The sequence below is a fragment of the Achroia grisella genome, unplaced genomic scaffold (assembly GCF_030625045.1).
Source record: "Achroia grisella isolate CSIRO2021 unplaced genomic scaffold, CSIRO_AGI_Agris_v1 utg856, whole genome shotgun sequence".
Taxonomy (NCBI): domain Eukaryota; kingdom Metazoa; phylum Arthropoda; class Insecta; order Lepidoptera; family Pyralidae; genus Achroia; species Achroia grisella.
The window spans coordinates 1,144,385-1,168,637 of NW_026713045.1; the positions used below are offsets into that span (position 1 = coordinate 1,144,385).

The window sequence follows — 24,253 nt, forward strand, 5'->3', positions numbered from 1 at the left end:
TTAGCACTATTCGGTTCTATTCGGTCTTATTACAAAAAATCTGTTAAAACTCGGACGAAACGTGGTCTAAATGGTCGTGGTTTAAAAATAGGTTTTAGGAAGAATTCACGGAAAATGTTAGTGAAACAGTAAATAAAATTGCATAAATGCAAAATTAAAATTCATATTCCATATAATTTTCACTAATATTATAATATATAAATTTTAATAACAATCAAATTACCCAATCCAATATAAATATTTATATTGGATATAATTTTGTTCTATCTTATATACCTATATCTATATTCAGAGACCTTCCATCTTCCCTCATCCAAGCGCGATATCAATATTTAAATCATAATATTGCCGTAAATATTTAAGTTCCGCTGTACTCTGCTTACTCTATTCTTATAGTAAATATATTTATTGCAATATTTTTTTCGTTATTCGAATAATTATTAATAATTCCCGTGTCTTGAACATTTTTAAAATTTTTATATTAATTTGAAATTTTTATACCAACAAGAAACTAAAGATAGGTCCTGTTGATTTGGTGATAATCGAATTTTTCCTTTCAACTCTACAGCAAGACGTTTATACGGTACACAAGCTCTTCAGCTAAAACTATTATTACTACACAGACAAAACGACTGGTTATTATTTCTGGTTTACCATCTCTTATACACGTGTGAAGTGCCTTATTCGCCTAGTCGGCTCTTAGGAAATTCTAGGGGTGAAGGATATAAGAGGATGTATGAATGATAATATTCATTCGTGTGAGTGAATAAAAATAATAAATACTCGTAACATTACAAAAATATATTAATTGTATATACCTAAGCCCATTTTTACATAACTGACGACATCTAAATGCATTTCATAGGTAATTTAACAATAATTAAATAAGTAACTATTTTTAATTTATAAATAAATCACCACACTCTTCACAATAGTCCCATCACAGAATGCTCTATGTACACAATTCAACTCAGGTATACTTAAATTAAAATCACAGTCTGATTTGTCCCGCTACAATTTTATCATACTCTGCTTGTCCCAGGGGTAGATATTTGTTCGTTGCTGGATCCAGGTAGAATAGCTTATCTTTAACAAGCGCTGGATTGTAACCCTCTTTCAAGAGGTCTACTTTCCTCATTTTGAAAGTACCTGAAAAATAGAAGATGAAAATATTACAAATCAACTACATCCACTGTCACAGCATTAGTTGAGCTGAAGGCCTCCACTCTTACTCATATTTTTCATAACAATATTATAAATTTATTTAGATCGCAAGTGCAATCATACATGCATAAAATACAGGTAAATTCTTTCTTCCTTCTTTTTTTAACTCAGTAGGAAAATAAAATATTTTTGTGAAAAGATCTTACCAGTCATGTCGACAGTAGTCATTACTCTGATGAAAATGGGTCTCGCGTATTTCGGTAGATCTTTAGCCATATCTTTGGCAAGTTGCTCTAAGTCCAGTTCACCACTTGGTTCTACTATGCCGCACATGCCAGCACGACCTTCCGTATTTGGAACCTGCAATCATACATTTGTTGCTATTTTAGTTTAACCTTCGTTGAATTTAAATACAAAAATATATGTATTTGAGTATCTAAGCCCTAAAATTTCTAAATAGGCGTATAAGTATCAGTTATAGTATAGGGAAGGTTTGTTTTAATGAGTTTCGATTGAGTGTTTATATATTTACTGTTGTTTAGGAAAAAGAAGGAACGAAAACAATATAGATAGATTTTGTGATATACCTAAGTATGCGTAAAAAAACCAAATAAAAACAGTACAGTATAGAAAAGAAGGGTATACAAAAACAAAACACAATTATATGTGATTAACATATACAGTGAGGTCGATCCCATCCAAATCAAGCAATTTTTTAGGAATTAAGAAGTTACCTCAACTCCGTAAACGACTGCATCGCGTTGTCCGGCAATTTTAGATATGGTGGCTTCCACTTCTGTGGTACTGACGTTCTCGCCTCGCCATCTGAATGTGTCACCAGTACGGTCTTTGAAGAACAGGTAACCGAAGTCGTCCGCGACCAAGATATCACCTGTGGCATTAATTAATTGAAATATTATTTTAATGTACCTAATTTAAATGATGACTAAGAATATACATCGTCTACATACAATATATAACGGACACGGACACGTTACGTGCGAATCGGTGTTGCCATTCCTAAAGTTCCCTAAAAGTTTTATTTTTCGGACTACTCTAATGCTGTTGACCACAGCTGGCCTTTACACTACTTCCACCGGACGATAAGGAGCGAATGCAGATGCGGAACCAAACCTGCGGACTTATGGAGCAACTGAAAGCCAACTCCCATCTGACGGATACGACTTTAGTCTGAGCACTAAGTCTGACACCGCTAGGAGTTAACCTCGGCTTGGTCGTAATTTCGATCCCCTTTTGAATTGGACGGGGAATCGATAGGAAAGGGGAATAAAGTTTACAATACACTCTGCTATACCTATAGCTTACAAAATAAACCGTTTCATGCAAAAATAAGCGAAATAGACGAAGGTACTCATGGGGATGACTTCGTAGCTGCAACGTATACTTTAACAACTAATGTGTTTCGACAATCACCGAAAATGTCCACCATCACGCCAGACTTGTAGACAATACTAGCAAACTAATATTTTGGCAGATACATGATTTACACCTCTGCACGTTGAACATCTTCCGATATTTCCGTGCGGTGTGCGGAACATGTTTATTGCAGATGAAATCTTTTGATCAAATCGATTTGTCGAATTGATAAATCGATTTAATTTTAACTCGACTGCATTGTGAACATTTGCGATGGTATGTTCAATAAAAAGTATATACAAATGTTACCATCTTACCCGATATGAAAGCGCAGTCACCATGTGTGAATACATCTTTGACCACCTTCTTTTCCGACTCCTCTTTGTCTACGTAACCAAGGTATGCTCTCGACGCTAGATTGGGGTTGATTTTGCCGATAAACGCGCCTGGCTCGTTGGGTTTCGCTAACTGCAATATATAATACAAACATTAACAAAACGGTATGCTGTATAAAATTATCGTAAAAATAAAATATATGTTGCACAAAAACCCACACAAATTAATCATAATTATCATTAATGCAATGTCTAGACAGATATTTCAATATTTCTTCTCAATATGTACCTATTACGTTTGCTTTCGTTGGAAATAATGGGAAAGTGAAAGTTACATAGACTACGGTTATGCATTCACGAAGTGAGATGTCGTAGGTTTCAAGAAACCTTGCAAGTCACGCTATAGAATATTTATGTATGTATACCTACCTACTCAAATTTTTGATAAGTACCGTAATGAATTATATCAGTACCATTGTTTGTGGTTTAGCGTAAGAACTGATTAAGCAAAGATAAAGCACGTCACATTAATGACTAATTTAGACTTTATATAAAGTCATCTGCTTTTATACTACTTAAATATTACAGATATCAAGCAGCATGTTGTCTCAACTGTGTTTCTATTGAATGGTTCAATATGTTACAGACGGGGAAATTACAGAGTACTCACGTGCACCAAATAATGAGGTGGCATCAGTTATGGTATTTAGCATTAAGTTTGTTTGTCTTTTGGCTTAATAAAAATTAGTGAAAGAGATGAACAATTCAAAGTTTAAAAAAGTACCAAGCTACATTTATGTAATGTATCTAGTATATAAGTTCTAATTTCTAATAGTCGCAGTTTTCGGCTGTCTCTTTCTCTGCCTACTACAGGAATCGGCATTTAATAAGGTGTATATAATACAATAAATGCATACAATTGTAAGATTTCTAACACAATATGATATAATACATAGAGTATTAGAGTTCCTATTAAATAGGCTGCATTCGTCCGGTTAAATGAAAAAAAAGGGCCAAGTGGCCGATCATGAAGTCATATAAATAAGATACTATCTTACCTATTCAGGTATCAGTTCGAGTCTGATGTACTACATATTATTTATTATTATTAACCGTATAATATTATGTACCTGACACAATCCCTTCCTGTTTCTGATGGGTTCTCCCGTATCCTGGTCTACCTTGATTATAGAGATAGGGTAAATTGCAGGAATTACTCTAGATACGAATCCAATGGCGCCATATGTGTTATCGTTGTTAACTGAAAAACAAGTAATATTTTATCACGCACTGTAAAAAATAATATTTAATATAGGTACCTACGTGAAAAATTCACACAGCGCCACTGATACTTAGATACATTTCGTATCTCACTGTAGATATATATTTTTCCAAGTACTATAAGTACTGTTAATATTAACAGGCATATTTGTATTCATTTTCATGTACTAATTGTTAATTTAAACTCACTAATATTTGCGTTGCCTTCAGTAGCCCCGTAGAACTCAGAAACTCGCTGTATGTTAAATCTCTTCACGAATTCTCCCCATATCTATAAACAAATAACAAATATTAGTTAATATTATACAATTAGTACCCTCTTATAAACTATTTCATTATTTTACATTCTCGAGAAACGATCTAAAATCCTTTCATGTGTACAAATAAATTAATAGACTATTTTTATAACCTAGGAGAATTAAAACAACCCCAAATAGTCCCAAGCTAAGCAGATGTGTTATAGGTACTATACAACGTTAGAAATATTCTAACACCAATAGACAAAATCTAAGTTCCGAGGTTTATTGACTATGCACCATGTCAGGTTGACTTACACGCGGCCCTCGGGAAAACATCGATGTTAATTCCAGGTGAATTGACCACAATGGCTTAACGGAACATATCACGATCACCATCATCATATCATCTTCCACTGATGCCCGCCAGCGTTAGTGTAGGCAAATGCACTATTCCATTATCATCCATTTAAAAAAATCTGAGTAGCCTACCTGTTTTCTGTTTAATTTTATTAATACATGTTTCTAAAATTTCGGAAATTTCTTGATTATGACTTTTTATTATATTAATATATAACCTAGGTAATAAAAAAAATACTTACAGCAGGCCTCATTCCATTGCCGAAGACGATACGCACTTTGTGCTGTGTGTCGGTAGGTGCTGGAGGAGTTGTGAGAATGTATCGACACATCTCACCGATGTAGTGAGCAGCCTGTAACATTAAACATGATAATTGTTATTCTATACTAATCTGTTATAGATCTAAATCCCACACACTTGTAATATTTCAGTCAACATTCGGCATCAATCCATTTGTTTACGTCTCCACATAAGTTAGATTCAAGTTAGTTCTACACGTACACGCCACACTATCAAATAGACCTATTATTGTAGTTCACACACAGTACACCCCTCTTGGTTACGATGCAGTGCGGTGTATACCTTGCGTTATTACTTTAGGTTTTTTGAATGACCGTTAACGCCGACTACGCTGTCATGTCTCCTTACCGTGTAATTTCACTGCCTCATCTCAACCTTCAACCGGAACACATCCTAGAAAATAACCTGCTTGGTGGCGACAAAGGGTAGTTAGTATACTATCACAATCAAATTTAGAGTATCAATATTATTAAGTATCTCTAACAGACTGGAAATTTATGACTGTCCATCATTGTATGAATTTCACACACACAATTTGGCACACACACACACACAATACTCTATAACGAATCCCCTTTTTTTGAGAAGAACTGTCTCCATCAAGCACATATAAATTAATAACAATCATAAATAAAGAAGTTTTTAAATAAAATATATTATAATTAAAATGATCACTAACCGTTGCGTTAAACTTGATGCAATCTGGGAAGTAGGAAGAAGCGGAGAATTTGGCTCTAATCGCGAGTGTGCAGCCGAAGATGAACGCCTGACCGACAGAAACACAGCCACCCGCCGAGTGATACAGCGGCATAGGACAATATATTACATCTGAACTATTTAATCCACCCAGGAAATGGTTGCCGGTGGACATAAACACCATCCTGAAAGTCACATTCCAGAAATATATAAATTGTATTATCGATGTACACTCAGTCATTAATTATAAAATAAAAAAAAATATCGATAGCTTAACAACATCCTTTAAACTTTTTGAAAAAAGAATATAGCAGCCAAAGTTTTATTATATGTATATATAGGGGGCGTCTATAAATTAAGAGAGTCACATATTAAGGGACAAGACAACAAAGACAAATTGGGGAGGGGAGTCTTGCAAATAGTGACATTGCAACGAACGGTAACTGGTGACACTGGTGAGTGACAAATCACGACTATTATTCCATTTAAATAACAGCGACCTCGTACCGAGTCCCTAGTGAATTGGAAAAATATCCATTACTCCCAACACGAGATTAATTTAGAGATTACGAATATATACATATAATATAGGAGTTGTGCTTAATACGTGAGATGTTCCATATTCACATACACACAGTCAGTCCTGAAATCCTACATATTTCATGGTCGCATTATATTTACTTCTTTATATACAAGACTGGTGATATACAGTACAGACTGTACTCTAGAATGCAATTTTGACTTTTAAACTGTTTCGAGACAGATCGTCGTCATAAATCTCCAAATCTTCAACAAGCCGAAAATACAACCAAAAATTTATGGCAAGAAACGAAGGCATTTGGCAAAAAAAGAACTTTTATTCGCCATACGAAATAGTCGGTGAAAGTTAGAAATCAAAATGTGTATTACAGTAATCAACACGTCTTTTAAAAAAACATTGTAGTTAATAGTTATGTGTACCTTGAAGAAGATATAATTGCAGCTTTCGGCAGTCCTGTAGTTCCCGATGTATAAATGTACAAAAGTTTCCCATTGAAGCCATCGCCCTCTGATTTGAACCACTGAGCAGCCGGAGTGGTCTCCAGTAATCCAGTGAAGTCAACTGGAGAATCATCTGCTACCTTCACGGTATAATTCGAAGGATTTAGCGGTCGCCGAGTGAATTTGTATAGTTTTATTGAAGGGTCTAATTCACCCCTTATCTCTTGAATAGCTAAAAGTAAAGATTAAAAGTTTTTTAATATTACAACTCATATCAAGAGGTATCCTTAGGAAGTCCAATAAAGAAAGAAATCATAATTATCTCTTTAAAAAAGTATTTATAATATTAAACATAAAAAGGGTCACCTGCTTTATTTTATTAAACGAATAGTAGATACTGGTAGCCTCTGTTGCTTCGTTTATTTTGATTTACAGATATCTTATGTAAATTATAGATAAATAAAAAATATTGACACAACAGTATAGTTAATATAAATTTATGAAACTGTAAAAATAAACATTTATTTACTGCTCAAATGCATGTAACATTGTCTTTTACAGAGGAAGGATGACGTGTTAGGTGTTTAAGTACTCACCAAGTACTGGGACAAGGGCAGGGCAATAAATATATTCAGTAATTATATAACAGTAAATAAACAAAGAGGTGTCCTTCTACTGCTTTTCACATGTATCAGCGAAATTTGACACAATATTGAAACCCTTGGCATTATCATATACATATAATCATCAAATGTTTATTTACTAATCATGTTTTTTCCTCTTGTATCACTGAACCGCAATGCTTTTATATACATAATGCAATCTCTAATACATACATCAAGATTACCTCAAGACCAATATTCTATTTTGTCAGATTTCAGACTATTTCGGTATATGCGTCGTATAATTTTAAATCAATACTGTTGTTCGTGTCTTTAGATGACTATTATATAGAATATTAAAGCAGAAATGGTACTGTATACCTAGTACAGATAAAATTGCAATATAGTAGACATGAATATAAGTGGGTATCTTGAGGACAAATGGTACGCGTTATGGATTAACAGGTCCATTACTTATGTCCTGAACTCTACGCTTTAAGGGGTTACATGGGTTTCACGGTTTCAAAAAATCGAAATTTTTTTTTGTCTTATTAAATTCTATAACATCTCTAGAATATTGTCCTAAATTTTCAAGTTGATCCGACTAATAGTTTCGGAGATACAGCCTTGAAAAGGTGGACGGTCGAGGTCAGGTATAGGCTGAGGGCGCAGTAGGTAAAACGCAGCTGCAGCTCATCTATTGTTAGCTGTAATTCTTGTCCCTTTTTTTCTTTATATAAGGTAAACTACTGGAAAATATTTAATTTGGTGATTTCTCGTTAAACTACGAAGTTAATTTTGAGGTTATAAGTGTTTGTTGTGAATTTTATTCGATAAAAAATGCCGTTTAAAGTGTCTAGAACCCAGACAACGGAAGGTGTTCGTATCAGCATTATTATTAATTATGCACGGTATGGACCTAAAACTTGGCCCAAATTCCCATGAATATGCCCGAAATATGGATGAAAACCGGGTGACCGCAGCCGAAAAGAAATCTACCAGCGAGACTCGTGAAGCCAGGATTCGTCATAGACTGGAGCAAAAGGATGCCCTGGACAATGCAGGTGCAGCAGGTTCTCTACTTTATGGCCCAGGAATCGACGACTCAATGTAAGTTAAACAAAAAAAAAAAATACCCTCTTTTATTGTCTCTTAAAACTTTAAACGCGTTTTTCTCAAAACTATGTTTTCAAAGACGGTTGTCAAGATTTCTCGCGAACTACTCAACCGATCTTGATGAAATTTTACACAGGTCTTCGAGATATCATTTACAAGGTCTTGAACGAAGGATTTTTTTTTATTTTAATTACAACTATTTTTAAAAAAAAAATGTCGAGAAATTTTCATCGAAATTTGCATTTTTTTTATAAAAACGTCTGCCAAAAATCCAATTTTCATTTATTTTTTTTTTCCTTCGTCCAATACCTAGTTTATTGTCTTTACTAAAACACGTATTTTTTATTTTTATTTCAGATGATCCTAAAAGAAGTTCTGCTGACAACGCGGAGGCACCTTTTTTCCGAGGGACTGCCGGAAATGGCGTCGTAATGACCGCCATTTTGATATTTTTTTTTGACAATTTTGCAAAATGTTTATTAAATATGTATCTTTTAAATAAAAAAAAATTCATTAAAATATTTCATTTTTTATATGTAAACAAGGAAACCCATGTAACCCCTTAATAGGTTTTTTAAATATTGAAAGACTACGAGTAAGTGAATCTTGAATATTATGGTTTCCTCTAGTCCCATGTGACGTGCCGTTCTTTACTGCTTGATCTTTATTGCCTTCTCCAAATATTTTTCATTCATCGTGTACCTACAATACATTTTATAGCTTGTTGGCCTTCTTAACAAGTTTTATATAAGATTCTCGTATCACAATGCTAATTACCATACTTCTCCGAAACAGCTTGACCGATTTTTATGAAATTTTATATGCATATTCAGTAGATCTGAGAATCGGCTACTATATATTTTTAATACCCCTAAGTGATAACCGTTGTCCATCGCTAATATTTTTTAAAACATTTTTATTTTTTATTAGATATTTTTTAACCCTAAATTTTCACGCTTCTATCACTAACCCCTGTTTTTTAACGGCGATTTTAATTCATATGGCAAAACTACGTTTGCGGGATTAGTTAGTTACTTTGTCAAAAATAGGTATACTAACCACTGTCAAATTCTGAGCCATAAATGATTGCGTCACACTTGGCAATGGTGAAAGAGTGCAGCAGTGTGTTTCCCGTTTGATTAGTGTTAATAAGGGGACTGACGCCTCCAAGACGACCAATGCCGAGCCAAGTGCACGGTAACTCCGGACAGTTGTTCATCATTACAGCCACGATACTTCCCTTCTTGACGCCCTCTTTTCTGAGTGCCGCACTAACTCGGAGACTGAATTGTTCAACCTAAGAAGTAGACAGAAATAGTATATACTGAGTGAAATGAGTTTCAAAAACAATTATAAAGCTAGAGATTTAAGGATCTAATCGAATATTACGGTATTTTTTTTTGTTTTTGTTACTATTACAATACCCTTTAATTTATATCAACATTTACTAAATTCTTTATATTTAGAATAGTAGGTACAGTAGTCTTTACAGGATGACATTGTAATTTTGTCACTAATCTAATGTCTATGTCTAATCTAAACTATATAATATTTATTTTATTTCGAATAAAAATTAAATGTATAATTTAATTTTTATTCGAATTAAAATAAATTATTATTATTATTATTTAATAGCTTGACATCGAAATAGTATAATAAAATTTATGATTACCTTTAAGAAAGACCATTTTTCATTTTCAAATAAGAAGCAAGATTTATCAGGATGCTTCTTCACCAGATCGTGGACAATATCTGGCATCCCCTTATTTTCTCTTTCCAGTCTTCGTGTTAACGACAGCAATCTTATATAACAGTACAGTGCCCTAAAATAATACACCAATTTAATATCTAAGTATACGTTCTTATCCTATATATGTAGGTAGACATTATTAATATAGTAATAAGCTAAATCCTCTTTCTTGACCTCACCTATATCAAACAGCGGTAATATATAATGTAACGACGCTAATAATGTCCAGATTTTTAGGCATGAGATTAGTGATCCCAATATTATAGCAACGGGCCATGTAAAGTCGCCTTCCACATCCAGTCAATCACGTTTAATTCTAGACTTAATGAATTCACCATGATGGACTCATCGTACCGACTTCATGTTTATCTTATCGTTATTCACTAGTGTCCCGTGTATATATACCGTTAGCATAGGATGATGCACAATTATAGCATCATGCATACAAAAAAGTATGTATGCGCAACCAGTAGGTACTTCATTCTTATTTATTTCTGAACCCCCCTTGGACATAACACATGTCTATTTGCGTTATCTCATAGTACTGTCCTAATATTATTGTATAGATGTACCTACGAGATTAATTCCAATACAATCGTATGTTAATCACGACTCAATTAGTAAGCATGTGTCAATTGATATTTGGACTTTTTTACAAGTGATAACACTAATAAACAAGTACTTTGTATAGGACTGACATTGTTCAAATACTAATCCGCTTCACGTCATTTCGAGACCCCTGCGTATTATAAGTTTCAAACAATAAAACACATAGTATCTTAATGTTGAAAATAAAGATAGAATGTGAAAGAAACGTTTGTGTATAATGTGAGGAAACAATTATTATAAAAGTACTTAGCATTTTGTGTTAGGATTCTGTCAGTATTTGATGTTTTAAATGAGGTTCTTCGCCATAAAAGGCTTGATTAGGCGAACTTCAATAAAAATCACAGTACAGTGAGACCCCGTACGACCCCGACATACGAGAATGTAGAGACCTTTTTGTTTATAAATTAAACTGTGTACTTACTTCAAATCTCTCGGTGCAGTCTTCAAGGCCACATACCACCACCACCAATTGAAAACAAACTGTAACACCACTATGCCTACACCCAGGACTATCAAACTGGTCTCCCAGTCCTGGTACAGCCAGGTCATAGCTGCGGCGGCACCCAGAGCAGCGAACGTAACCACCATGATTAGAACCTTGCACTGATTTGTATCAGAAGAATCGTCAATATATTTTCCTCTTTCCAGGTCCGCTCTGTTTGAATTTCCCTGTCATCACAAATAAATCCTATTAGGTACTGACACTATACACACAATAGTCCTCTTATCATTCAACATTTCGTAATTATTTGATTAGATAACCCTTACATTATTTTAGACTTCGCGCCGAGAATACTATAATTAATTGAACTTCCATCTAATTGGTATCGATTAAATTTTTTTATACTAGCAACACTATATGGCTTTGGATGCACAAATTAAGCGAAAAAATGTAATTAGGTATGTATCAGAAATCATTAACTAATTGATTGGTTCAATAAATAGGAATAGTATACATAATTAGATGTTCCAGCATAATTTTAATATATATAATTTAAAAAAAACAGATCTTATACAGTGAATAAATACTATATAGCAAAGCCTTCCTGCTAAGCTAAATATAATTATCTAGATAATTGGATAATAATTTAAAATTATGACTATTTTTAATATTGTATAATATCATAATATGTACAATTCCTGATTTATAAAATACAAACGTACTTGCTAACGACATCAATATTAATAATGTATATTTATTTTCTTCACAAAGTAACGTCACTTTTCACAGAACTGATAAGCCTTGAAAAACTCAAATATTATTTGTTCCAAATTATATATATCATATTTATATACATATATATGTACAACCTAACATACTAAATTTATGATGTATTCTACACTTGTATCTAATATCCATTGTATCCGAAAAAGAAGCACTGTAAATGTATAAAAAATAAAATTATCATATGTTATAGGCATTCGGAAGTAGATATTTATATACGTTTTTGTGATATGCAATCTATATAGATGATAATGATACATACTTAGTCGGATAGATACTGTAGGTAATTTGGCCATCATACCTAATTAGACGTAGTAGATACATTCCTATAGTTTAAGTTCACTGTTCAAAATATACACCTAACTACCTAATTAAGACTACGATTATAAAAAAATAATAGCATACTTACTAATATTTTGAAAACAAATTAAATGGAACTATATTTCTATACTTAAATATTCACAGAGTATACTGAGCACATACTTATACGCGTACACTTAACAACGGTATGAAGCTACTAAATGTTTTAACATGAAATGCTCACATTTCCATACAAAAGACTAATGTTACATAAAATACTTAAAGTACTTCTTTTAAGTATATCTATAATATATTAGCAAGTAACAACATAGACTTGAGGTAAATAATCTAAAATATATAAATTTTATTTATATTAGTACCAAAACAAATTAAGCATTGGCAAGAAATTAGGTACAATATCAGATCGACCTCCACGACAATTCCCTCGAAATATCATGGTGAATTTGACTTCAATCTGATAACATGCTTAACCTATCGTCCTCCACTGGTGCCCATCAATCATATACGGTTCTCGGAGATGAGTGCACCATTCTATTACCACCGACTAAATATATACAATTTTGTATATATTTGATAAATAATAATTGTAAATATTGTATACAATTTTATTATATACAGGATCATAAAGAGCATACAAGAGCAGCGAGGTAGACTATTCAAACAAACTGAATCATTTTAAGATTAAATTTCAATAAACTGATGTGAAAATCTGAAAACAAATTTTGAACTTGACTGTGCCGTTTATTTCGTAGGGAAATTTCAGTTTCATGTAAACTATCATTGACTCTTGCCCTGTATAAGTCACATAATATAAAAAAAACATTCACAATGACAGATTAGATGAAAAACTGAGTCGTAGTTTTACCTGTGATATTTTGTTTCCGTTATTATTAACGTTGTTGTTCGTCATTGTACCAGAGGACAGATTTACAATTTTACGTAACGTATTGTTCACACTAAATTATATTATAGTTGTCTGAAATCTTCGCCGAGCGTCATTCTTGTTGGAATATGATTTGGTTATTAATTATTCTCATATACCTGAAACAAAGATGAAATATGTAAATAAATATATATTTTTTACGTTGGTACATAGCAACGGTGGGTAAGAACGTTCTCGAATTGCCAACATCGTGATAACTGATCTAGACCTCATATTGCAACTTATTTTTTATTATATATTATTGGTATTTTTACATTAAATGATGCCTCTTGCACATAAACTGATGCCATTTAAATTTGTGGCATATTAGTATAAGATATACTATAATGCTGACTTTTTGTAATTGTTTTTCTTATTATAAATTAATATTGTTTTCGTAAATTATTAATATATAATAATATTAATTTATTGCTATTAATACTTTTTCTTTCTTTCGAATAACGAAGTTGTACAGCTAAACCCAGTATAAGACGACATCTAGCTGTGAGTATATGAAACCGTCTCTTATTGAAATAAAACATATTGAATAACATCTCGAACATCAGAAGTAGGCCATACCATAACTTTCATCGACAGTCTGCAACACACGGTGCGCATTGTTGTTTTATCGCAAAAATTCTTGTTGATTGCCTAATTTATAGATATGGAGACCTAACAGATACAATCACATTTAAATATTTTGATATCAATTTATTAACATAAAAAAACGTTGTTATGCCGATAAATAGGTATATAACTAAGTATGAAGGCATTTAGTTTAAAAGAGATACAAAATATAGTATATATTTATTAGGATTGTGATACATTTTGGTTATTTTATTTGTCTTATAACAAAAATGGCTAGTGACCTGATATTCTACCTGACGGTAAGTGCAACCATACGTCGCCTATATACATGAACAAAATGCCTTATTAGTTGCCATCCGAGAGGAATCAGATGTCCTACCTCTGTGCACCTGTAATTTTACTGCCATATCTCACCTTTAACCAAAACACAGCTTAGAAAGCAAGCTGTTTCGCGGCGAGACAGGATTATCCAAACCGACGATATTCTACAAAGTCAATATTGGTTTATTTTTTTAATATTCCTATTATGTGCCTTATGAAAGCACATAATGCAAAATAATAAAATTTAGCGCCTGCACGAATTATGTTTCTACATTATCATGAATGTGTAGTGTGTAATCTATGCTATAATAAAATAAGTAGGTAAGAACCTACTCGAATTTAATGTTTCTGATTACAAAGACGAGGCTAATTGTAAACAATAGAATTTCTAACCACATAACATTAGTAATTAATGACTTTGCATCTCTATTAATATCCTTACGATATTACATTTAGTGTGTATGCAGCATATTATGATACAACCCTACACAGTTTGAACAAAGAAGACGTACGCCAACGTATATGTAGGCATGACGGAAACCATCTGCAATGAAAGTGAGAGGCAGCCTTTTGTCACTAGTCACTACCAAACATGAACTAAACCGACAATGTATGATTCAACGCCATTTTGGATTCTATACAGGCACATAGAAGAATGCTTTTTTCCGTACTCATGCGGAATATTAAATTTTCATAAGAACGGACAAAAAGTGAATACCTGATAAAAATGCTTGAGACTATATGTACCTTATTTATGTTTACATCACCTACAGATACCTGCCAGTATAAATACCAATGCACTCAGCATTGGCATTTGCATGATATACACGATGCAATCTACATTATTTTTTTGTACCAATCTCATGAACTCATTAATACGCGGTACCTAATAATAACTGTCAGGGGTCCATTGGTACGTCTCCACCACAAATCGTTAGCAGCGGCGATTATTAAAGATTAAAAAACATAGCAGTATATTTTTGTTACACTGAACTATGTAATATTATGTTATCTGTGCACTGAACACAAAAAGATCACGTTCCAATAATGTGCAAGGATCACTATCTCCTCTTCACAGTGCGTATTATATTAAATAGACAGACAATGATAGGAGATAAAGTAGAAGTACAGTGACGTATATACATAAAAATCCAATAAATGTGTATAGGTACTCGTATAATTATGTAAATACTGTAAATATAAATTATATAAATAACTATCTAATTATAAACACTGACGTTTTTGAAATCGGTTGAAATAATTATAGTTCACGTTAAATGGAGGTATTTTTTTTGTTAGACCTACAAAGAGAGTCACTGGCTGTTTTTATATATTCTTTTATCCATATTTAAAATATGATGTTCTGTATATACAATTGTTTTATAACACTTCTGTCACGCTCTGCTATAATAAACGTCTATACAAGCATCTCTCTATTTTCATTCATTTTACTTTTTTTGGTTCGGGGTTTTAGGCTAGATTTTCGTTGGGGGTCTGGTGCTACGACATGCGACCTGCATAGTCCATTGTGCTCGCCTTTTTTCAAAATTCACTGCCTAGACCAGTGAGTGACAAGAATTGAGAAAGGATATTCTGAATTCTTGTCTTGAATGGAGGTAAAATTATAATATTACAAAGAGATCAACTAAAGATAAATTGTTTTTGAATAATAAAAAAAGAATATTTTCTTGGTAATAACAACATTATGACGTCAATGTGGTAAAATGTCGAACAGAATATTTTTCCATTTAGCCTTACTATTGTAAATAAAAATATAAGTCCATATCGTACAAAACTAATATTGATTCACCTATGTGAAAGGATGTTTTAACATGTCTGCCCATTGTTTAGCTATAACTATAATCCGGTTATATAAGTTTCAAGAGAGTTGTGACGTTGTGGGATTTACCATCCCGGTTTTGAACGAAAGGTCGTGAGTACCAATCTGGTCTACAATAAAACTAATTTAGCTCAGTTATTATTATATATATATAATTAAAATAGTTAAGAGAGCGTCGTAGCCTAGTTGCTTACTACACTGAATTAAACCAATGAGGTCGTGGGTTAAAATCTGGCTGAAATAAAAAAAAACAAAAAATTGTGTAATATACACTTTTTTTTTATTATTAACTTTAGCCACATTATAATATAAGTTATTTGTTATAGAATATTTAGACAGACTTTCCGCTGATGGAAACACAGATAACAAACTAAATTAATCCAAATGACAGCGGAAGGCAGGCTCCCTGCAGCGTTAGATTTAAATATTATTCAAAGTGTTGTGTTGAACATGTCGTCTACATTTAATAATACCCCTTTTAGGATGACAATCGTGAAAATACATTAGTATAATGATCTAGTTATTTATTTCATTGCTTTTTATTACCTATATGTAATTAATACAAAGCTATTTTTAATTATCTTGTTTCATATGATTAGTGTAATTCCTGGATAAAAATTAAGGAATTCCATCATAAGCTGATGACGTGAGTTTGAAATTGTGACCTAACCGAATCTCGTGTCTTACGAAATCTGCACCGCCGCGGAACACGCAACGATCTTTCATCATAGTCAAGTAGTTAAACCATAGTCAGTATATAATATATAGTCAAATCAGTTTGTGATGATTCCGAGCAAATTTTATGAAATTATAGAAGATTTATGTTAAACTATGTTAGTTTAAATTATTTTTTAAACTTTTTATTTATTATTAATACCATTTTTATATTTTTAATACCACCAACAATTATATCTATTAAAATACTCATATAAAAATATATATACTAGTTGTCCTAAAAGTTGAACTCTACAGAAATAGGTTGTAGAATTGAAGAAAAAAATAATAGTGGTAATTAATATTTGTTGTATAAGTGGCAAAAAAGGCTTTCACAAATGTATTATTAAAACTGTGATTGCAAAAAAATTTGGGTACGACTGTCGTACCCACCAGGGCGGAAACTAGATTAGTTTAAATTATTTTTTATTTATTATTAATGAACCATTTTTATATTTTTAATACCACCAACAATTATTAAATCTCATATAAAAATATATATACTAAAAGTTTCTAGGAAGAAATAGCTTGTTGAATTGAAGAAAAAAATAAAGTGGTAATTAAGATTTGTTGTATAAGTGGACGTTATAGTCGATTTAACAAAACTTTCACATACCCTAATACGATTTTTTTATATATTATATTAATTTAAGAAATATTCTAGTAGTTCACTAAATTGTTAATTTGCAATAAGTTTCAAATACATTTTATACATAGATATTTCTTTTTTATTTATGAACCCGCTTTTTAAATAAGTTTTTATATTTTTCATTGCGTTCATTCCAGCTTTCACCTTAACATCATCGATACTAGTTCGAAGATAATTATGCTATGGTATTCAGTAACTATAATAAGTATCATTGTGTAAATTGAACCCATTATGTTTAGTATGTTAATCCTTTAAGTAACTTACAAGAACATACATACATAACTAAAGCATACAACAGAAATTAACAGAAACACATTAAGCTCTTTAACGTTAATGTTTACATAGTCAATGTATTGATTTTAACATAGGTGACGTTTTTTTTATTTGTGGAACCCACTGTACTTCTAATAACAATTATAGAACGTGTAATTATATCACGTGAAGGAAAAAAAACTTCATTCCATATTTTCCCATTCCATTAAATAATCTTGCTTAGTAAAAAAATCATATCCTAATTGTGAAGCTTATGGAAAAGAAATTACGCTCTGAAATCAAATAGTTTTGACGAATTTAATTAGAATTAAATAAATATTAGTAGGTAGGTAGGTAGGCGTGTTATTCCACAGAATATTGGCGTGCCAACTTCGGATGTAGCTGAGTTATTGTTCTGGCGGGTATCGCACTAATTTAACTTCATTGTTTTTCTTCATTTAGTATAGATTAGTTATAAGCATATTTTTATAGTACGAAAATCTCAAAATAAGAAAAAGGAGAAATGAAAACGTAACAGAGCACTATCTTTTTATGTTCAGTTCATGAAACCAATTGTCTTATCTGTGATGAAACTGAATGACTAGGTATTTCTGTAAAAATCTGATACTACGCAATGGTTCGGGTTACGGCTACTGTTTAAATTATTCCCATCTCATAAAAATGCAATTACATATGCTGGCGGTCACTACATTTTGCCTAATTTAATTTAAACTTGAATCTGTATTTTGATCATGTCATCATCATGTACAAGCTCATTTGAAAAAATAAATGTCGAGTTTCTTGTTGGTTTTTCTTAGCTCGATAGCACTTCGAACTGACTAGCAGATTTAACATTTTTAAAATTCATTGATTTGATTGGTCACCTCTCATTGTCATGTATATATGTTCGATATATATGGTAGACGTACCACTCGTTAATAATATAAGGACAATTTGTTCGCAAACACGTCCAAAATTAGTAAATATTTCTAACAGGTACCTTCTACGTATAAGTCAATGATATTTGTTTTGTTAAATAATCGTGGGTTCTTCCCTGCTTTAGTCAAATATGTAGGTAAATAAATTAAAAATAGAAATCTATACTTAATCTGTAAGGAATGTTAGTACAAGTATATTTGTAGTAATTATAGGTACTATATTGATAAACGGTTGTCGTTCATCTTCTTTTCGTTTCATGCAAATTGCAAACACGCAGTTATCATCTATACCTAACTCACTCCTTGCATCTAATGTCATAATGTAGTTGTTACTGCATAGATCATGTTTTATAACATACTAGCTGTTACACGAGATTTTGTTTACTTTTTTAGGATATTCAAGTTCCGTTCAGCCGTTTCATCTTCTTCAACTCTTTTAAAACGTACATTATTAAACTTCTATTTTAGACCAGTTAATAAAATTAATATTATACTCGTGCTTCGTTCTCGAGATTAGTAACCTGTAAAGTAATAGAATATATGTAGTTACACGTAAGTGACACCACTTTGCACTGAAATGTGTAGGTATTAATGAATTAATTTTTTTTTTTTGAAGGTACCTGACATTTCTTATTCGGTTGTCTCACATTGTAGCTTCATTCACGTTTCAGTGCTCGACCACTGCGCACGTCTCACTGTCTATACTAACGGTTGTTAAGTTTTCTTAGTGCAAAAATGCCAAAAAGGAAGAATTCCGATAACGATTTAGATAGTATAAGTAAGAAGATAAAAAAGCTAGAGAAAAAATTAAAACGCATGCGACGGCGTCGTATCAGTGATAGCAGCTCTCATGATTCAGCACCCGCTTCCGATGAACAAGCAAGTAAGTACCTGAATACTTCTATTTTTCGCCATATAAAGTACCGAACATGGTTGTCTAGTACATATTAACAAAAAAAAAAAAAAGTTACATTTAGAGTCCGAATTCTAAATAGAATATTCACAAGTATTACAGCAAGTCTCTAGTAGAACAGGCATATGGAAACATTACATTTTCCATACCAATTAAGTAGGATTAGTGAGTACTAACCCATTACAGAACTGGAACAGTTCTCCTATATACATACACATATCATTGATATTTTTAAGGTCTTACACAGTTAAGATTAATCTCTGGGATTGATCTGTTGTGTAATAGACCATGCCACCATGGCATAATCTCACATAGCCTACCAAAACAGTCTTCGGGACTGTTATTCAAGGCATTATAAACGGTTTCTCACAAAAAAGGGCAGAATATGGTAGAGATATTCACAAAGAACTTGCAAATCGCCTCCAACATATTGCGACTGATGGGCTGACTAAGGAAACCCGCAGAGAACTATGCAGCAAATATCTAATACCTGCAAACAGTACAAAATTTGCTGCGCCACTCGTAAACGCCGAAATAAAAGCGGCACTATCTGAAATCACAATAAAACGTGATAAAGGCATAGAATCGCGCCAGAAACAACTTGCATCAGCAATCTCTGGGTTAGCTGGTGTACTCAATCAGGAGCTAAATTCTAAAGACAGGGATAGCTCACGCCTTAAAACTTTAATGGACGTTACTCGCATTTTATGCGATATACAGCACGCCGAATCTGTCACCAGACGCTATCTAGCAATGAGCACAATAAAAAAGGACCTCCGAGAGCACTTAACTAATACAAAAATAGACAAATATCTTTTCGGTGAAAATCTCAGCGAAACACTGAAAACCGCAAAAACGGTCTCTAAATCAGGCTCAGATTTAAAAATAAAAACCCAAACCAGACCTTACCTACAAAACACAACGGGAAATTTAAACTACAAAGCTCCGGTCCTAGCTCGCAGGCAACAACAAGGACCACAACGGAGCCGCGGGCCTGCTCCTCGCACGACAGGTCCACGACAGGGCCGGTACTCACAGAACCCGACGCACTTCAACTCGTCGAAGCCGTCGCAACCTCCGCCGAAACCCTCAGGACGTCGTTAAACATGGTAAAGTATGCCGGTCGACTTTCATTATTCTATAAACAGTGGGCGCTCATTACCGATGATCCCACTATACTATCATGGGTGAACGGTTACAGAATTAAATTCTCTTGTCCTCCTGTACAGAAACACGAACCAATAGTGGGCCAATACACCGACATTGAGAAAAGTCAATTCAATATGGCAATAACCGACCTATTAAACATGGGGGCCATTACTGAATGTTGTCCCGATAGGAATCAGTTCCTTTCAACAGTATTTCTTCGACCTAAACCTAATGGTAAATTTAGATTTATATTGAACTTAAAACAATTAAACAAATTTATTAAAACTGATCATTTCAAACTCGAAGACTTACGCACAGCGATTAAATTAGTTACCAGCAATTGCTTCATGGCAACACTGGATTTAAAAGATGCATATTTTTTAATTAAGGTGCACACAGACTCAAAAAAATACCTAAGATTCAAATGGTCAGGCAAAATATATGAATTTAATGTCCTACCATTTGGCTTAAACACCGCTCCATATACTTTCACAAAAATTATGAAACCAGTCATTAAACTTCTGCGCATGTGTGGCCTCTTATCCACAATTTATCTCGATGACTTATTTTTATTGGGACAAACATACAGTGATTGCGAACGCAACCTATTAATCTCTAAAAAATTATTACAAAGTCTCGGCTTTATAATCAACGAAACAAAAAGTAATTTCTCACCAGCAACAAAGTGCACATTTCTAGGCTTTATTATAGATTCAATAAAATTTAATATTACCTTGCCCGATGATAAAAAAGTATATATACAAACAGAACTCACCAAGGTGATAAAACTGAAACGATGCTAAATTAGAAAATTTGCACAAATAATAGGCCTTCTGGTATCCGCTTGTCCCGCTGTTGAATACGGTCTACTCTATACGAAGGAATTCGAACGGCACAAATATTTATACCTTAGAGAAGACCAAAATTATGATAAGTACATGCCCATACCAAACAGGTTATTACCTGACTTCAACTGGTGGTTAAAATGTATCAAATCATCCTCACGAAAAATTAGAATCGATGAGTATCATCGGGAGATATATACGGACGCCTCTACCACAGGATGGGGAGCGGCTTGTGGCGAAAATACAGCCAGTGGGTCATGGACAAAGGAAGAAAAGAAGAAACATATAAACGAGTTAGAGCTAATGGCTGCATTGTTTGGGATAAAAATATTTACCAAAGACCTCAGTAATTGTCAAATACTAATTCATATAGATAATTCTACTGCAATTGCTTACATAAACCGCATGGGTGGAATACAATTCCCCCACCTCACAAAAGTGTCCAAAGACATCTGGAAATGGTGCGAAGATAGAAATTTATATATATATGCTTCATACATAAAATCCACAGATAATGTAATCGCTGATGCAGAATCCAGACGAATACATCCTGATGCCGAATGGGAGCTAACTAGCGAAGCATTTGAACTGGTTACGAGTCAGTTTGGAACCCCAAAAATTGATTTGTTTGCTAGTCGAATTAACGCCAAATGTAGTAATTTCGTATCCTGGCATAAAGACCCGGATGCCATAGCCATAAACGCCTTTACCATTAAATGGTCAAAGACGTACTTTTATGCTTTCCCTCCATTTGCGATCATATTAAAAACATTAAGAAAAATCATATCAGACAAAGCAAGGGGTGTCTTGTGTGGGGGTGCCCCATCTTCCGTAAATTACTCGTGACAAATACTATAATTTTTAAAAATAATACATGTATTATTATGCCTCCCAGCAGCAGCCAGAACTTGCAGTCGAAGCTTACCCTGGAAGTCGGAGTGTTGTGCGGGCAGCACTATCGCGACGCAGTATACCAACCTCTTCGTTACAAATTATGATGGCCTCACTAACTGATAACTCTTACAAACAATATGATATAGCATTTAAGAAGTGGTTTGTTTTCTGTAACAAACATAAGGTAGATATTTACGAAGCATCCATTCCGATTATTCTGGCCTTCCTTGCAGAAAGTTACAATAACGGCTGTCAATTTGGCACTCTAAATTCATACAGATCTGCACTCTCACTTATATTAGGGCCCCGTCTAGCAAAAGACGACCGACTAACACGATTTTTTAAAGGTGTATACAGGCTACGTCCACCCCTGCCTAAATATGACGTAACGTGGGATACAGCCCCAATACTTGACTGCCTTGGCACTATGTACCCTAACGACCAGCTGTCTTTAGAAGATCTCAGTAAAAAATGCGTTACCTTATTAGCTCTCACTTCCGCACATAGAGTACAGACATTAGCACAAATTAATATAAACAATATTGAACATCTACCCACACGGATTGTAATTAAAATACCAGACAGAATAAAAACTAGTAACCTGGGCTCCAAGCAACCCCTTTTAACTTTACCATTCTTTTCAGAAAGACCTCAAATATGCCCCTGTATAACATTGGTAGCATATATGGAAAGAACTCAAGCCTTACGCAAGAACAATAATAAACTGTTTATTGGCTTTAAGAAACCCCATAATAACGTAGGACCGCAGACCCTAAGTCGGTGGATAAAATCAACACTTCAAAAATGCGGAATCGATGTCTCTGTTTTCACGGCACATAGTACCCGACATGCTGCCACCTCAAAAGCTTACAATTGTGGCATATCTATCGACATAATTCGAAAGACGGCTGGATGGAATGGTTCTTCAAGTACATTTGGAAAATTCTATAATAGAACTATCATAAACAATAACAATGATGGTTCATTTGCTAGAGCCATCCTAAATAATAATTAAAGAGTTTAGAAATTATTATTAATCATCAATCTAATATATGTATTTGATTTATTAATTGTATGTTTATTTACTATTTGTAGAGGACATAATTTTTTGTTCATTTATTAGGTACTACTAAGTACACAACAAATGATTACAAATTAGTGGTTACGAATTATCTATAATTATGAATTCATTTAATCTCCTTATAATAATAAAATGATAATAAAAATAACGAGTTTATTTTAATCTTCATTATTTTCTGAACTAACTTTCAAAATCTACATATATTCTATTACTTTACAGGTTACTAATCTCGAGGACGAAGCACGAGTATAATTGATGATTAAACGAACTTACACAAGTGAAGTTCTATCATAATTATACGAAGTGCTTCGTCCGAAGAGATTAGTAACACATCCCTCCCTCCCCTACCCGAACAATAAGTTCAGAAAATATAAAATAAAGAAACGACTCTGAACTGAATGAAGCTACAATGTGAGACAACCGAATAAGAAATGTCAGGTACCTTCAAAAAAAAAAAAAATTAATTCATTAATACCTACACATTTCAGTGCAAAGTGGTGTCACTTACGTGTAACTACATATATTCTATTACTTTACAGGTTACTAATCTCGAGGACGAAGCACTTCGTATAATTATGATAGAACTTCACTTGTGTAAGTTCGTTTAATCATCAAATAGTGATCATTTGTTACGTGTTGGCTGTGATTTTACCTTATTATTTTTAAAATATAGTCAGTCTGATTCATATTCAGTGTTTCTAAACTCCGATTGCAATGTAAGCAAATAATACTTAAAAATATTTTTCAACGATTAAGGATATATCCTTGGAAGAATTGTGTTTACAACAAAAAT

At 33.1% G+C, this 24,253-nt stretch overlaps 2 protein-coding genes across 3 annotated transcripts in view; one reads left to right on the forward strand and one right to left on the reverse strand.

Annotated features, from left to right (window-relative positions):
- Positions 1 to 786: 786 nt before the first annotated feature.
- The window catches only part of LOC131852606 (long-chain fatty acid transport protein 4-like), a 39,262-nt gene continuing 15,795 nt past the window's right edge, over positions 787 to 24,253 (reverse strand). Inside the window, exons 2-14 of one of the 2 annotated variants that reach the window (XM_059203292.1) lie at positions 13,220 to 13,395; positions 11,230 to 11,477; positions 10,122 to 10,272; positions 9,509 to 9,746; positions 6,711 to 6,963; positions 5,734 to 5,935; positions 4,996 to 5,106; positions 4,347 to 4,428; positions 4,007 to 4,137; positions 2,859 to 3,009; positions 1,899 to 2,056; positions 1,371 to 1,524; positions 787 to 1,149 (exon numbers count right to left, since the gene is read on the reverse strand). In XM_059203292.1, coding sequence (XP_059059275.1) covers positions 992 to 1,149; positions 1,371 to 1,524; positions 1,899 to 2,056; positions 2,859 to 3,009; positions 4,007 to 4,137; positions 4,347 to 4,428; positions 4,996 to 5,106; positions 5,734 to 5,935; positions 6,711 to 6,963; positions 9,509 to 9,746; positions 10,122 to 10,272; positions 11,230 to 11,477; positions 13,220 to 13,264 — 2,082 coding nt within the window. In that variant the 5' untranslated portion in view covers positions 13,265 to 13,395 and the 3' untranslated portion in view covers positions 787 to 991. Of the gene's footprint in view, positions 1,150 to 1,370; positions 1,525 to 1,898; positions 2,057 to 2,858; positions 3,010 to 4,006; positions 4,138 to 4,346; positions 4,429 to 4,995; positions 5,107 to 5,733; positions 5,936 to 6,710; positions 6,964 to 9,508; positions 9,747 to 10,121; positions 10,273 to 11,229; positions 11,478 to 12,442; positions 12,529 to 13,219; positions 13,396 to 24,253 lie in introns of those variants that run through there. The other variant, XM_059203293.1, reaches the window with a different exon arrangement.
- On the forward strand, positions 19,314 to 20,595 carry LOC131852736 (uncharacterized). The gene is made up of 2 exons (XM_059203462.1): positions 19,314 to 19,461; positions 19,820 to 20,595. Exons 1-2 carry the CDS (start codon positions 19,314 to 19,316, stop codon positions 20,593 to 20,595), a joined length of 924 nt encoding a protein of 307 aa, XP_059059445.1.